The sequence below is a fragment of the Rana temporaria genome, chromosome 3 (assembly GCF_905171775.1).
Source record: "Rana temporaria chromosome 3, aRanTem1.1, whole genome shotgun sequence".
In the NCBI taxonomy this organism is placed as follows: domain Eukaryota; kingdom Metazoa; phylum Chordata; class Amphibia; order Anura; family Ranidae; genus Rana; species Rana temporaria.
The window spans coordinates 73949001-73963330 of NC_053491.1; the positions used below are offsets into that span (position 1 = coordinate 73949001).

A 14330-nucleotide genomic window follows, 5' to 3' on the forward strand; every position below is an offset into this window, starting at 1 on the left:
TTGTGTGCGGTTACAGAACTCAGTGGTCAAAGAAATAAAAAGACCTTAGAATTTCGTGAAGTTACCAATAAATAGATGTTCTCAAAAACAGTATGAATTAACTGGCATCTTCCTTATTTCTGTACACAATGGTATGCTACAATTGATCACAAATGTATTTGTTACAAAATTATAATTGATACTTACAGGTTAGATTTACTGCATATTAAATACCAAAGCTGCCACCAAACACCCGGAGGCAAGTGCCTAATTAATCTTTCAGTAACTTGCTCTGCTACATTAGGAACAATCTACAGACCAATATCAGAACGTAATTGGCAACGGTTTACATCTGTGCAATTTGGTAACTAATTAGTACAGTGTTCATTTTACCGCCTTGCAGCTGGAGGTAATACTGGTTATACAAGGTTAGGAGAATGGAACTATTAAGCCAAAAAGCAAATGTGTATATGGGTATATTAAACTTTTGTATAATAATATAGAATTAATATTTTTTTTTTTTTTGTCATTTTAGGTGGGCACATTAATCCTGCAGTTTCATTAGCCATGTCTTTAACTGGAAGACTAGATTGGGTCAAGCTCCCTTTTTATGTGACTGCACAGTTTTTGGGCGCCATCACTGGGTCTGCTTTAGTTTTTGGTGTTTATCATGGTAGGTGTATTCTGTGTATGAAGCATTGTAAACTAAATGTATATCCTTTGTGGGACCAAATTGTTACTGTTGTCATTGATTCCGGAAGTGAGGGTCAATCTTGTATATTCTGCCATTGATTTTCTGTTACGTCCCTTAAAGGATAAATATACAAAAAAAAAAAAAAGATTAGTTAAACTCATTAGGGCTTTTTTTACCACTACTATTGCTTTATGCTGGTTTTGAAATTTACAAATGCAGCAATTTAGAATTTGGATGAAAGGTTTAGCATTGGGAAACAATTTTTGAATGATAAAAAGTGCATTTTAAATACAACTATATAGATCAGACTAAAATAGGTGACAAATGAGGAGGGACAGAGGGACTTTGTTCCAAATAAGGGACAGTTCCTCCAAATCAGGGACAGTTGGGATGTATGCATACCTCCAAACTTTCTGTGATGGAAACTAGTGACACCCTTTAGCAAAAGTATATAGGCATAGGACATACCCTCTGCCACTGCCCCTTAGGAGAATTGTACACAAAAAAAGCCTATATGGTTAAACATAAAAGTGCTTTTTTACCACTACTATTCCTTTATATTGGCTTTTGAAATTTACAAATGCAGCAATTTCGAAAAAGGATGAAAGGTTTGTCACTTTATCCACTTGAGATCCACGCTGTAGACGAAAGACGTCCACAGCGCGGCTCTCAAGTGCCGGGTGGACGTCCCTGGATGTCCTGTAGTTTACATTCCCCGCGCGCGCCGCTGGGGGTGTGCAGAGGGGAAATACTGTGCCCGGCGCATCGCTGGGTAGCCGATGCGCGTGCCTGGCGGCCACGATGTCCGCCAGGTACCCGCAATCGGCGGTGACAGCAGGGATGTGGAGCTCTGTGTGTAAACACAGAGCTCCACGTCCTGTCAGGGAGAGAGGAGACCAATGCTGTGTCCCTTGTACATAGGGACACAGCATCGGTCACCTCCCCCAGTCACCCCCCTCCACACACAGTAAGAACACACCCAGGGAATACATTTAACCCCTTCCTCACCCCCTAGTGTTAACCCCTTCCCTGACAGTCCCATTTATACAGTAATTAGTGCATTTTTATAGCACCGATCGCTGTATAAATGTGAATGGTCCCAAAATTGTGACAAAAGTGTCCGAAAAGTCCGCTGCAATATCGCAGGCCTGACAAAAAAAATCGCAGATCGCCGCCATTACTAGTAAACAATAAAAAAAAAATCATAAATCTATCCCCTATTTTGTAGACGCTATAACTTTTGCGCAAACCAATCAATATACGCTTATTGCGATTTTTTTTAAACAAAAATATGTAGAATAATACGTATCGGCCTAAACCTAGGGAAATTTAAAAAAAAAAAAAAAAAAAAAATTGGGATAATATTATAACAAAAAGTAAAAAATATTGTGTTTTTTTTTCAAAATTTTCTGTCTTTTTTTGTTTATAGCGCAAAAAATAAAAATCACAGAGATGATCAAATACCACCAAAAGAAAGCTCTATTTGTGGGAAAAAAATGATAAAAATATAATTTGGGTACAGTGTTGTATGACCGCGCAATTGTCATGCAAAATGCGTCAGCGCTGAAAGCTGAAAAATTGGTCTAGGCACGAAGGGGGTATAAGTGCCCAGTATTGAAGTGGTTTAAACATTTTTGGATAGGCAAATAGTACTTTTTTTCTATACAACTATTAAGATCAGATCAAAATGAGGGACAAATGAGGAGGAATAAGGGATAGAGGGACTTTGTGCCAAATCAGGGACAGTCCCTCGAAATTAGGGACAGTTGGGAGCTATGAGCTCGCCCGCCAACCAGCCCTGCACTTAACCCATCAAGGTTGCAGACGGCTTCCCCTGGCTTCACCGGCTTCTCCTCCTGGCCAATCCAGGAGAATAGCAAATCAACATTCGCTAAAATCACAAGTGGTGGGCTCGGGCGCAGTGCTCTGCACCCCGAGTATACCCTTTTTTGAAGCCAATTAGAGCCTCAGGCTCTAATCATGTGCGCATGGAGAGTAGGGGGGTGGCGCCCCTTATGGACTGACCGCCACTGGTTATAACCCTGCTTTACTCTATCCAAAATGAGAAAAAAAGTTTTGCCTATAGAATACCTCCCAACATTTTGATATGGGAATGAGGGACACCTACTAACAATTGTATATAGGCATAGGACATGCCCCCTGTCACACCCACTTAAAGGAGAAGTAACCAAAAAAAGGTTAATTAAATCCACAAGGATTTTTTTTTACCACTACTATTTCTTTATATTGTCTTTTAAAATGTACAAATGCAGCAATTTAGAAATTGGCTAAAAGGTTTAGCACTGGGAAACACTTTTTGAAAGATAAAAATTAAATGTATATACAACCATATAGATCAGACCAGAATGAGGGACAAATGAGGAGGTGAGGAGGAAAGAGGGACAGAGGGACATTGCTCCAAATTGGGGACAGTCTCTCGAAATCAGGGACAGTTGGGAGCTATGACTAACTCTTCTGCGGCTTTGGCTTCTACTGCCGGCCTTTTGGCCTCCTTTGTGTCCTTATGCCTGTGTACTATATCACAGTTATTTATGTCCTTAGGTGTTTGTTTAGTCTACAAAAAAACAGATAGCATGTGGATAGATATGTGGCAATACCATCCTTGTCCTTAGGGATTTTAAAACATAATATATAGTTACATACATAGTCAGCTTGAAAAAAGATACAAGTCCACCTAGTTCAACCAAAATATGTTGACATACAATCTATCATTATATGCTGTTCTAGTTAGATTATGAAATACAGCAATGACAATACCATAATAATGAAGTAAATGTATACGCAGGTGGGTATATATGTGTATGTATATCTGTAGCATCTTTGCCTGTTGGGTAGAGGGTGGAGGGTAATCAAGCCTAGTAAAACATTTTATATCAGCTACAAATTAAAAATCATTAAAGATCTGGGGGCTGAAGAAAACTAATGCATATGGCCCTGCTTATTTTTCAGATGCATTAATCAAGTACACTGGTGGAGTTTTTACAATAGATGGTCCAAATGCCACAGCTCATATTTTTGCAACCTATCCTGCTCCATATCTGTCAACAATAAATGGACTTGCAGATCAAGTAAGATCGTTATAATAATGTGGTACATGTGAAGGTGCTCATAGATATTGCCTCCCAATTTTAGCAGGTCTCAATGTGAATTATAATGCCAAAAACCATTAGATTCCATAGAAAAGGTCAACTGGTCAAGATAGATTTTAAAATACTATTGCTCCCCTGAGGCAAAGTTAGGGAATTCCTTAGGTTATGCTGATATACTAGTGGGTGTGCCTATGTGTCCATCATGTGTGACAGACATTTATAGGCTACCAAACTATTTATGTTTAACTACTGTCTCATATCTGGGGCTATCTTTTTTTTTAAATCTATTTATTGGTGTTTTCAAGCATACAGTGTAACAAAAAAACACAACAGTAAAACAAGGCAATCTACATGGTAAGGCAGGACACAGTACACCCTTGCAGGGGCTATAAAAGATAGTATCTCATCAATTCAGGAAACGGGACGACTATTGCCCGACTAACAGAAATAGGATGGCACAACTTGCTCTGTAGGAACTTTACATGATATCATAACATAACTGGCAAAAGGAGATGTTCCCAAAACAAAAAACAGGAAAAATGAAACGCCACAAAGAACATCAGAGGCCTACACAATAGGATTATGATCTATCAATCATAGAGGCTGTTGCTGGATCGGCCTGCCACTTGGACCATACTTTATCGTATTTCTTCAGACAGCCCCTATTTGCAAACATCTTTTTGTACAGGGGTAAATTAACATTAACCAAGTGTTTCCAAAACGTAAGAGGAGGAGGTGCAGCTTTTCTACAGGACATAGTGATGGCTTTGCGAGCATAAGTGAAGAGTAGGCTAAGTAGTGTTCTTTCTGCAACTGTGGGAACCAACTCCTCCACCAGCCCAGCAGACATAAAATCACAGTATGTGTCAGAGAGATTTTGTCAATCTTATTAACTTTTTTTTAATCTATTTATTGGTGTTTTCAAGCATACAGTCTAACAAAAAAATGCATCAGTAAAACAGGACAATCTACACGGTAAAGGGAGGACACAGTACTTGTCCTGCTTTACAGACATAAAATCATGGTAGGTGTCAGAGAGATTTTGTCAATCTTATTACCGGTAACCATTGAACCCACCTCCTCCCAGTATTTGGAGATAATGGGGCAACCCCCTAATACGTGCGTAAAGTCACCATTTGAGTAATTGCACCGCCAACACACCGGGGAGATGGATGGGTCCAATTTATGCAGTCTATATGGGGTATAGTAGGCCCTTTGAACAATTTTAAACTATATGAGCTTGTACCTTAAGGAAACCAAGTGACAAAAAGGGAAGATCCCAAATGTCCTCATCCAAGTCAGGGATGTCCCTCATCCATCTCTGTCTGAGAATGCAGAGATCAGGGAGGGAAACCAAGAGAAGGTGATTGTACAATACCAAGGTAGGTTTTTCTGAGCACTCTGTCTTGAGAAAATGTTCCAGCTCATATTGATTCAACCGCAATGAGGCACCTGGGAATTGGCTGCCGAAGGCATGGGACACCTGTAGATATCGTAATAAGTAAAGGGGCGGAACATTGGAAGTTGCAGTGAGGTAAGCGAGGGGCCTCAGAGAGTGATTTACTACCATGTCAGAAGTAAGCATAATTTTATATTTGGTCCAACCATGTGGATCTGGTAGGGTTTAAAAATTAGGTAGATTCAGATTATACCACAACGGAGTATTTAGGAAAATGGTATCACCTGGTCGGTCTTCGAAAGTTAAACCCAGATTCCAGGCCTTGAGGGTAGTAATCATAAGGGGAGTCAATGGGTAGGGGGCTTTGTGTCCTCAAAAAAGAAGGTGCTGGAGATCCTCCAGGGAATTTAATACTGCTGCTTCCAGAACCGTGGTATGAGAGGGTCAGGGAGTACCGGCCTGTGTCCTCTTGGAGTGCGGCTTCTTCAGTGGCATGCTGGAGAGAAGCAATTTTGCTGCAGGGGACCCAACATGTAGACGACTATGTGAAAATCAGAGAAAATAGCACCTGAGGATGATGAAGGATAATAGCAGGATCGGAGCCGATGCACCAGACATCTTGTCCGTTCACATCCTGGCCACGCCCCGTCTGGGGCTATATTAAGGAGTTCTCTATAAGTAGACTCAGTGTTAACAGTAGACTGAACAAACTTGTGCAAGGAACTGCACTTGGCTTTCACTCTATATACCCTTTAAAGAGTTAAAGTATGTGTAAACAGAATACATCAAAGGGAAACTGCAAGAAAATAGCACTGATCACTGTATTAATGTCACTGATAGGCTGCACTGATGAGGTGGCACTGATGGGCACTGATAGGCTGCACTGATGGCCACTGATTGGGCGGCACTAATACAAAATATGCATTAAAACGTTTTTCCGTATCTTCTTAACATTTGGAAGTCATATCCCAAAAAATCTAAGAAGTATTTTTTTATCTCATGGACGAAATGTTCTAAATAACATATATATCATACAATCATTCCATAAACACATACCACATACACTGCATAAATAATTCGAGGAAAATATGCTTATAAAATATAATTATAATTTGCAGATAAAAAAATAAAAATATGTCCCCAGATTTCAATTTGAAAATCTGGTCACCTTAACTTAAGTGGCACTCTACAGTATTCACTTTTGCTTGTCCCCCACCAGCTTCATAAAAGGTTATGTAGAGAGGTGAGGGTCAGAGTAGCTGGGCCACCATGGGACGTAATTAGACACTCTCAAAAGAGGAGAGGGCCATGACATGCAAGAAGGGAGAGGGCTGTGCTAGGAAATTTACTCTCCTGGAGTAGTTACATTTTCCAGCAGGTTCAAATTCACATTACAAATAAATAACAAATTATTTCTCTAAAAAGAATACAATGCAAGTGAACATCTATGTTTAATTTTTTCTGTCTTATTATCTGTATTTTTTTTTAATTTTCTTCGTAAATACAAAACTGGTGACGTGAGCTCTGGAAATTTGGGCACCTATCATTTTGTTTTTTTTACCTAGTTGGAAAGCATACTAACTGACATGTTTTGTATATTTTATTTTTGTACAGATACTGTCTACTGCACTTCTGCTCATAATGGTATTTGCCATATTTGACAAGAAAAATCTTGCAGCCCCCAAGGGCCTGGAGCCAGTTGCAGTTGGCCTTCTCATTCTGCTTCTAGGGCTATGTCTGGGAATGAATTGTGGAGGTGCTATGAACCCGGCTAGAGACTTAGGGCCACGCATCTTTACAGCGGTGGCTGGCTGGGGTTATGAAGTTTTCACGTAAGTTATCTGAGAGCACTGAACCATATTTCCTACACATGTGTGTATGTTTACCTAGAATATATACAAAAATGTTGCAAACAAATGCTGTACACTTTTTGCTGATAATTTAGTGACAAATGTGAAGATTTGTAAGCAGTACAAAGCTATAGGGTTCAGACGTGAAATACAGAAAATACTCTTTTTAATTATAGACTTTCCCTATGCATTATCAAGTTAAAGCAGAGTTCCACCCAAAAATTAACCTTCGGCTCTTTCGGAATCCCCCCCTTCGGTGTCAAATTTGGCACCTTTTAGGGGGAGGGGGAGCAGATACCTATTTAATCACCCCCCCCCACCCCCGCTGTCTTCTGGGAGACACACAGGTCCCAGAAGACAGCAGGGACCAGTGAGTACGTGCAGCATGACTCACGCATGCGCAGTAGGGAACCAGGCTGTGAAGGAATGAATTAGAGCGGAGACTGTGAGCCAGGCCTTCTCATCCAACATCAGTACCTGACCTCACAAATCCAATTCTGGAAGAATGGTCAAACATTCCCATAGACACACTCCTAAATCTTGTGGACAACCTTAACAGAAGAGTTGAAGCTGTTGAAGCTGAAAAGGGTGGGCCGACTCAATATTGAACCCTCTGGACTAAGAACGGGATGCCATTAAAGTTCATGTGCATGTAAAGGCAGGTGTCCCAGTACTTTTGGCAATATAGTGTATTTTAGAATACCTGTCAATGGTAATTAGGGCTGGGCCGAACAACCCCCCCCCCCCCCAGTTCGGTTAGCACCAGAACATCTTGAACAGGCAAAAAGTTCTAGCGAACATGCAAACTCTATTAAAGACTATGGGACACGAACATGAAGTCCTCATTTTAAAAGCTTATATTCAAGTTATTGCCATTTAAAGTTTATAGGGACCCCGGTACTGCCCTAGGGGACATGTGTCAATTCAAAAAATAGCAGTGATTTTAATGATGATTAAAGTGAAACAATAAAAAAATGAAATGTTCCTTTAAATATCGTGCCTGGGTGGTCATCTTAGTCTTCCTGTAAAGTGGCACATCTGTACAATGTATAGAACATGGCGCAGCAATAATGACATCTCTAAAGGAAAAAAAACAATAATTTAAACTTGCTCGTGGCTGTAATGTATGTATAAAAATGGCGTGGAATCCCCCCCCCCCATTCAATACCAGGCCCAAAAAAATAATGTAGTTGGGTCCCCCCAAAATCCATACCAAACCCTTATCTGAGCATGCAGCCTGGCAGGTCAGGAAAAGGGGGGATGAGCGAGCACCCCCCACCTCCTGAACCATACCAGGCCACAAGCGCCCTCCACCCCAAGGCACCTTGCTCCCATGTTGATGGGGACAAGGGCCTCTTTCTGACAATGGTAAAGAAAATATTGCGCTCATCCAAAAAAATATATAATAACCAGCAAGCAACTATAAGGCCTCGTACACACGACCGACTTTCTCGGCAAAAACCAGCAAGAAACTTGCTGTTTTTTTTTTGCCGAGGAAACCGGTCGTGTGTACATTTTTCGACGAGGAAACTGTCGAGGAACTCGTCGAGCCAAAAAGAGAGCATGTTCTCTTTTTCCTCGACGGGAATGGAGAAAATTGGCACGTTGAGTTCCTCGACAGCCTAACAAGGAACTCGACGAGCAAAACGATGTGTTTTGCCCGTCGAGTTCCTCGGTCGTGTGTACGAGGCCTGAGGCCTCGTACACACGACCAGTTTCCTCGGCAGAATCCATCAAGAAACTTGGTGGGAGAACTTTTTTGCCAAGGAAACTGGTCGTGTGTACGTTTTTCATCAAGAAAACTGTCGAGGAACTCGACGAGCCAAAAAGAGAGCAAGTTCTCTTTTTCCCCGACGGGAGTCTCAAATTGGCTCGTTGGGCTGGTTTCCGATGAGAAACTCGAGCGTGTGTATGCTAAGAAACCTGCACTTGCTCAGATTAAAGTATGAGATGGGAGTAAAAGTAGCATTTGTAATGGAGATAACACATTTTTAAAGCTGTAACAGACTGAAAAGTGCAAATTGTCTCTTATCAAACATTTATTTAACACGCAAACACATAAGATTAGCAAAAGCAGCCCCAAGAGTTGTGCAAGTGGAATCGAACTTCCCCTGCCGTTGTATGTGTTGTACATCACCGCGTTTGAGAACGAGGAGATTGTGTCTGTTACGTGTGTACGCAAAGCAAGCTTGTTGAGTTCGTGTGTACGAGGCCTCAGTGTTATATTACACCAAAACCAAAAACGAAAACAGAAAAAGCTGCACTAATAAAGTGACTATAAAAAGATTCCTCTATATAAATGCCATTAAGAATGGATAAAAAAACAAAACTCTCTATATAAACAAAATGAATTGATATGCTATATAAATTACCCCAGTGATAAGTGTAAATAATAAAGTCCAAATATTAACAATCTAGATAAGTGGAGTCCCAATAAATATGTTTTAACTTATTGATCCAGTGCAAAAAATTCCCAAAACATGTAAGTAAATGGATGAGTAGATAAACAGCCCAGTGATAGGTGTATTCACAGGGTCCAAGAATTGAACAGTCCAAAAAGGTGAAATCCCAGGACTAGGTTTTTCAGTGCAGAAAACTCCCAACATCCAGAAAAATTTGAGGATAGGAAAGCCTCCACCATAGGTAATTACTGCCTCTTACCAGCTAAATTTGATCTCTGATTAGGAGATCGCAATCGCATAAGGCAGGTAACTTCCAAACAGCTCTCCACCAGGGAAATCCTCAATGCAGATTTTCACGTTCATGTAAGGATGTGCCATAAAAAGAAAACTCGCATAGTGTAAAATCCGGGTTAACTTTAGTAATAAGATATAAAAATGCGCACTTACAATCTCTCAATTGTTTGAAGCATATAGTAAAAATGTGCCTGCTCGTATCTTCTGGGCTCAGCTGGTAACGCGGTGATGTCAGAACGTCGCCTGTCCAACGTTTTGTCGCAAGGGGACGTCACGTAATTTTAAAGGAGGCTCAACCCTCCTGATTGGCTGCTGGGGAAGAGCACCCAAACCTTGACTCCACTGCTGCCATCTACTGCACTGGGGTGGGAAGAACACCCCAGCACAACAGAATGAGCCCACAGCACAGCCAAGCTGAGATAGAGACCCTGTTTTGAACATAACAAATTTGCATCAGAGTTTAACTACACTCTGATCCCCCTATAAATTTAAATAGCACCGGTACTCCAAAGTAACCAGGCGTTAGTATTTGTTAGGGGTAAAGACTTGTCTATTAGTGAAAGTGCAGGACCCTAAGAAGAGAGAAACAAAAGCAGAAACTATGACAGTTGCAGGAGACCTTGCCATAATACCTGCGTACAGACATCTTTAGAGCATTTTAAAGTACAGAACACCTGGGTGACTTCAGCTCTTCTTATAAACCTATTACTGGTAGCTAAATTTTTATGATGCAGACCGTGAACCAGTGTGATTTATGCTAGGGCTTGTTCACACTATCACCTTTGAACTGCATTGATCTGCATAGTTCAATGCAAGGGCACATAAAGAACAACTGTTAGTATTATTATTTTGAATTTCTTTTCATTCGGCGAGCAGAAGCCAGTGGAAGGAATGGGGTGGTGGACACTGATGTGAATGAGTGCAGCAGCATTTATATTAGCCTGAAGGGGGATAGGCAAACAAGGAGGGTGTTTCAATAGTCAAGGACAGAGATGATAAGGAAGTGGATAAGTATCTTGGCGGGGGTCACTGGTTAAATAGGGGCATAATCTGGAAATGTTTTGGAGGTGTTTTGGAGGTGACTGTGACAAGATTTGCAGAGTGATTAGATGGAAGGAAAGGTCAGAGTCCAGGATAGAACCCTGGCATGTGGGGAAGGACTGATAGGTGTGTTATTGATCTTAATAGAGAAGTCAGGGGAGAGGACACAGGGGAAGAAATATTATAATCTCAGTTTTATAAAGCCTGAGTTTTAGAATGTGATGTGATGTCTGTACTGATATGTCAATTAGTAAATTAGTGATGCACAAAGAGACTGAAGTGGTGGGCTGAGGAATAGAGAAATAGATTTGGGTATTGCAAACAAAGAGATGGTATTGGAAGTCATAGGAGGCAAGTGGAAATCAAATGGTTTAAAATAAGTCTTGTCTAGCACAGTTTTCGTTTATTTAAAGAATTCCAGTTTATGGTAGTTATAGATTCTATAATAAATATATAAACACATATACAGTATATGCACCAGTATCAGTCATGGCAAATAATTATGTAGTCTTCTTAGCTTGTAGTCTTACCTTTATAGAGACGTGTGCTGATATTGTCTGGTAGTTTTCCCTAAAGCTAAAGTTTAGGTATGTTTTTTTTTTTGCATTGTTACATTTAGACCAATGTAAGTATGCATATGCCATTCCTGGCAGATCCTTGTAGAAGTTGAAAATCACAGCTAGCTTCTGAGTTCCATACCAATTGGCTGCCCCTCTGACTATTGAAGACAGGGGTTACTCACTCAGCAGTGGGTCTCATTCTGCTAGGATGAGTTGCAAAGGTTGGGCCGCATTGTCACAATTACCTTGTTCAATCATAGAATAGTGTGTTGTGTTCATTAAGCAGAAGGGCAGTCACTTAGCATAGGACCCAGATGCTTGCAGAGATCACTGTAGTAGGGGTGCCTATTAAAGGGGTTGTAAAGGTATATATGTTTTTTTTTTTTAAATAACGGTGTAGTTCATTTTGTACAGAGTGGCCCTGATTCTGGTCTTCTGGGGTCCCTTGGTGGCTGTCTCGGCTCCTCCCCGCAAGAGCTAACCCCCTTCTTGGGAAGCGCTCTCTCAAGGGGGTTAGCTATAGCCGCCAACTGTATCACTCGGCCTCCCGCCCCCGGTGTGCCGCATTATTGATTTGATTGACAGCAGCGGGAGCCAATGGCTGCGCTGCTGTCAATCTCCATAGGTTGCATTGAGGTGAAAAAATACAAAGCTTTACAACACCTTTAAAGTGATTTCCTGCTTCCACAGGGACTGAACAGGTATGGCACATGCAGGTCTAGGCTGGATCAATGCAAAAAAAAAGCCATACCAACTAATTAAATTACAGATATTCTCCTGACGAAGCAGCATTAGTCTGCAAAATTAATCGAGACGCTCTTTGCGACCCACAATCCCACTGTGACTTTCCCCTCTTGGGGACTGCTATTTTAGTGATATGTATGGATTGCCACCATGTTTTTAATCTGTATATGATTGTGTACTGTTTTTATTGATTATGCATTAATACAATTCTTTCTATTTTTCTATATATATTTCTATACTTGTTTTCATCTCCTTTACCTGTACCGAGATAGTCCAGTAGCCCCTACTTTTCTGAATTTTTGGTTGGGGACCAAATAAATCCGACCTCTTTTTCTCATACCTAAACTTCAAAGGGGTAGATTCAGAGAGCAATTACGCCGGCGTATCCATAGATACGATGCGTAATTGCTAAGTTGCGCCGGCGTATCTACTTTCTGTATTCAGAAAGCTAGATACGCCGACTTTAGCCTAAGATACGACTGGCATAAGTCTCTTACGCCGTCGTATCTTAGGGTGCATTCTGACGCTGGCCGCTAGGTGGCGCTCCCGTAGTTGTCAGCGTAGAGTATGCAAATTACATATTTACGCCGATTCACAAACGTAAGTGCGCCCGGCGGTAGTTTTTTTACGTCGTTTGCGTAAGTCGTTTTTGTCGGAACGTTGCTCTTGCTATTAGGAGGCGCAGCCAATGTTAAGTATGGCCTTCGTTCCCGCGTCGCAATTTGAAAATTTTACATCCTTTGCGTAAGTCACCAGTGAATGGCGCTGGACGCCATTTACTTTCACGTCGAAACCAATGACGTCCTTGCGACGTCATTTACCGCAATGCACGTCGGGAAATTTTAGGGACGGCGCATGAGGGAACGCGCCTAATTTAAATGATCCACGCCCCCTACAGGATCATTTGAATTACGCGCACTTACGCCGGCCCCTTTTACGCTACGCCGCCGCAACTTTTCAGGCAAGTGCTTTGTGAATCAAGCACTTGCCCGTAAAACTTGCGGCGGCGTAACATAAATGTCATATGTTACGCAGCGCGCCCCTACCTGAATCCACCCCAATATTAATAATGACCATTCATTTTTTTTTCTTTTAATGCAGAGCTGGAAATAACTTTTGGTGGATTCCTGTGGTTGGACCAATGGCTGGAGGAGCACTTGGAGCTTACATATACATCCTCTGCATTGAAGCTCATCACCACAATGGACAAGATAACATAAATAACGATGTTAACACTGATCACTATGAAAAGCATGAACTTGCCAATATGGCATAATCTACTTCAGATATTGTTTGAACTGAGCTCAGGGAATGGTGGGATTACAAATGGCAAACAGCACAAACCAACATTGCCTCAATTCCCACCAAAGACAGTTTCTACATGCAGTTTGTACATGTTTGCATCATGTCCTCATGGTGCATTGGTTTTCTGTTTTGGAATCCACAATTCCAAAACATACTGGCACGGTAAATGTCTTCCACCCAGATTGGTGTGCGTTTGTGTAGGAACACTATGCTGTAAGCTCTCGGTGGGGAGGGACTGATGTGAATGGTTTAATGTTATCTTCAAAGGACTGGATAAAAAAGAATGTGTCAGAGCTATATTAATTAGTTTAGTAAATAAGTAGCCTCTCATATTAAATTGGGCATATTGTGACTGATATGTGATATACCTAATTACTTGCATTAAAACTTGAAATAAAATAAAAAACTAAATATTTTTTAAGGCAATCGTTAGTATTTTATTCCTAACCTTCAATCTCCCATATAAAAGTTTTAGGGGATAATCATAATGCCCTTAATTGCTCAGACATAAATCCTCCCTGTTAATGAAGCACTAATGGACCATAGACTGGGTCACCAAGGTATATGCAGGTAATTAGTCTTGTCGTGCATTAATGTGTAATAACTATGATTAAGCATCAATACCATTAAAATTCACTGTGTGTTAAAATGATTTTACTGTCAGAAGCCAATATCTTCCCTGCAGTAGGATGCTGTCTGCCATTTAGAAGAAGATGTATGATGCACTGCCATCAATTCTTCTGCTAGAGAGGTCAATTTGTGAAGCTATAAACATTCAGTATTTCAGGGTTACTGGAAGCCACAAGGCTGTGGAACAGCTTCTGCATTGATGCAACCTATCTTTAGTTATGTCTAGCTCTTTTTTTTGCTGTTGTTAATGCTATTGCTTTCAGCCAAGAGTTTATAAATCCAGACCTAGGAAGGAAGCCAGGCCTTGCAATATACCCCTGGA

At 40.9% G+C, this 14330-nt stretch overlaps 1 protein-coding gene across 1 annotated transcript in view; it reads left to right on the forward strand.

Annotated features, from left to right (window-relative positions):
- Window positions 1-13804, forward strand: part of AQP9 (aquaporin 9) — a 64057-nt gene extending 50253 nt beyond the window's left edge. The window contains exons 3-6 of the mRNA XM_040342758.1: window positions 515-652; window positions 3644-3762; window positions 6797-7014; window positions 13175-13804. Of these exons, the coding sequence (XP_040198692.1) occupies window positions 515-652; window positions 3644-3762; window positions 6797-7014; window positions 13175-13349 (650 nt within the window). The 3' untranslated portion in view covers window positions 13350-13804. The remainder of the gene's footprint in view (window positions 1-514; window positions 653-3643; window positions 3763-6796; window positions 7015-13174) is intronic.
- The last annotated feature ends 526 nt before the right edge of the window (window positions 13805-14330 follow it).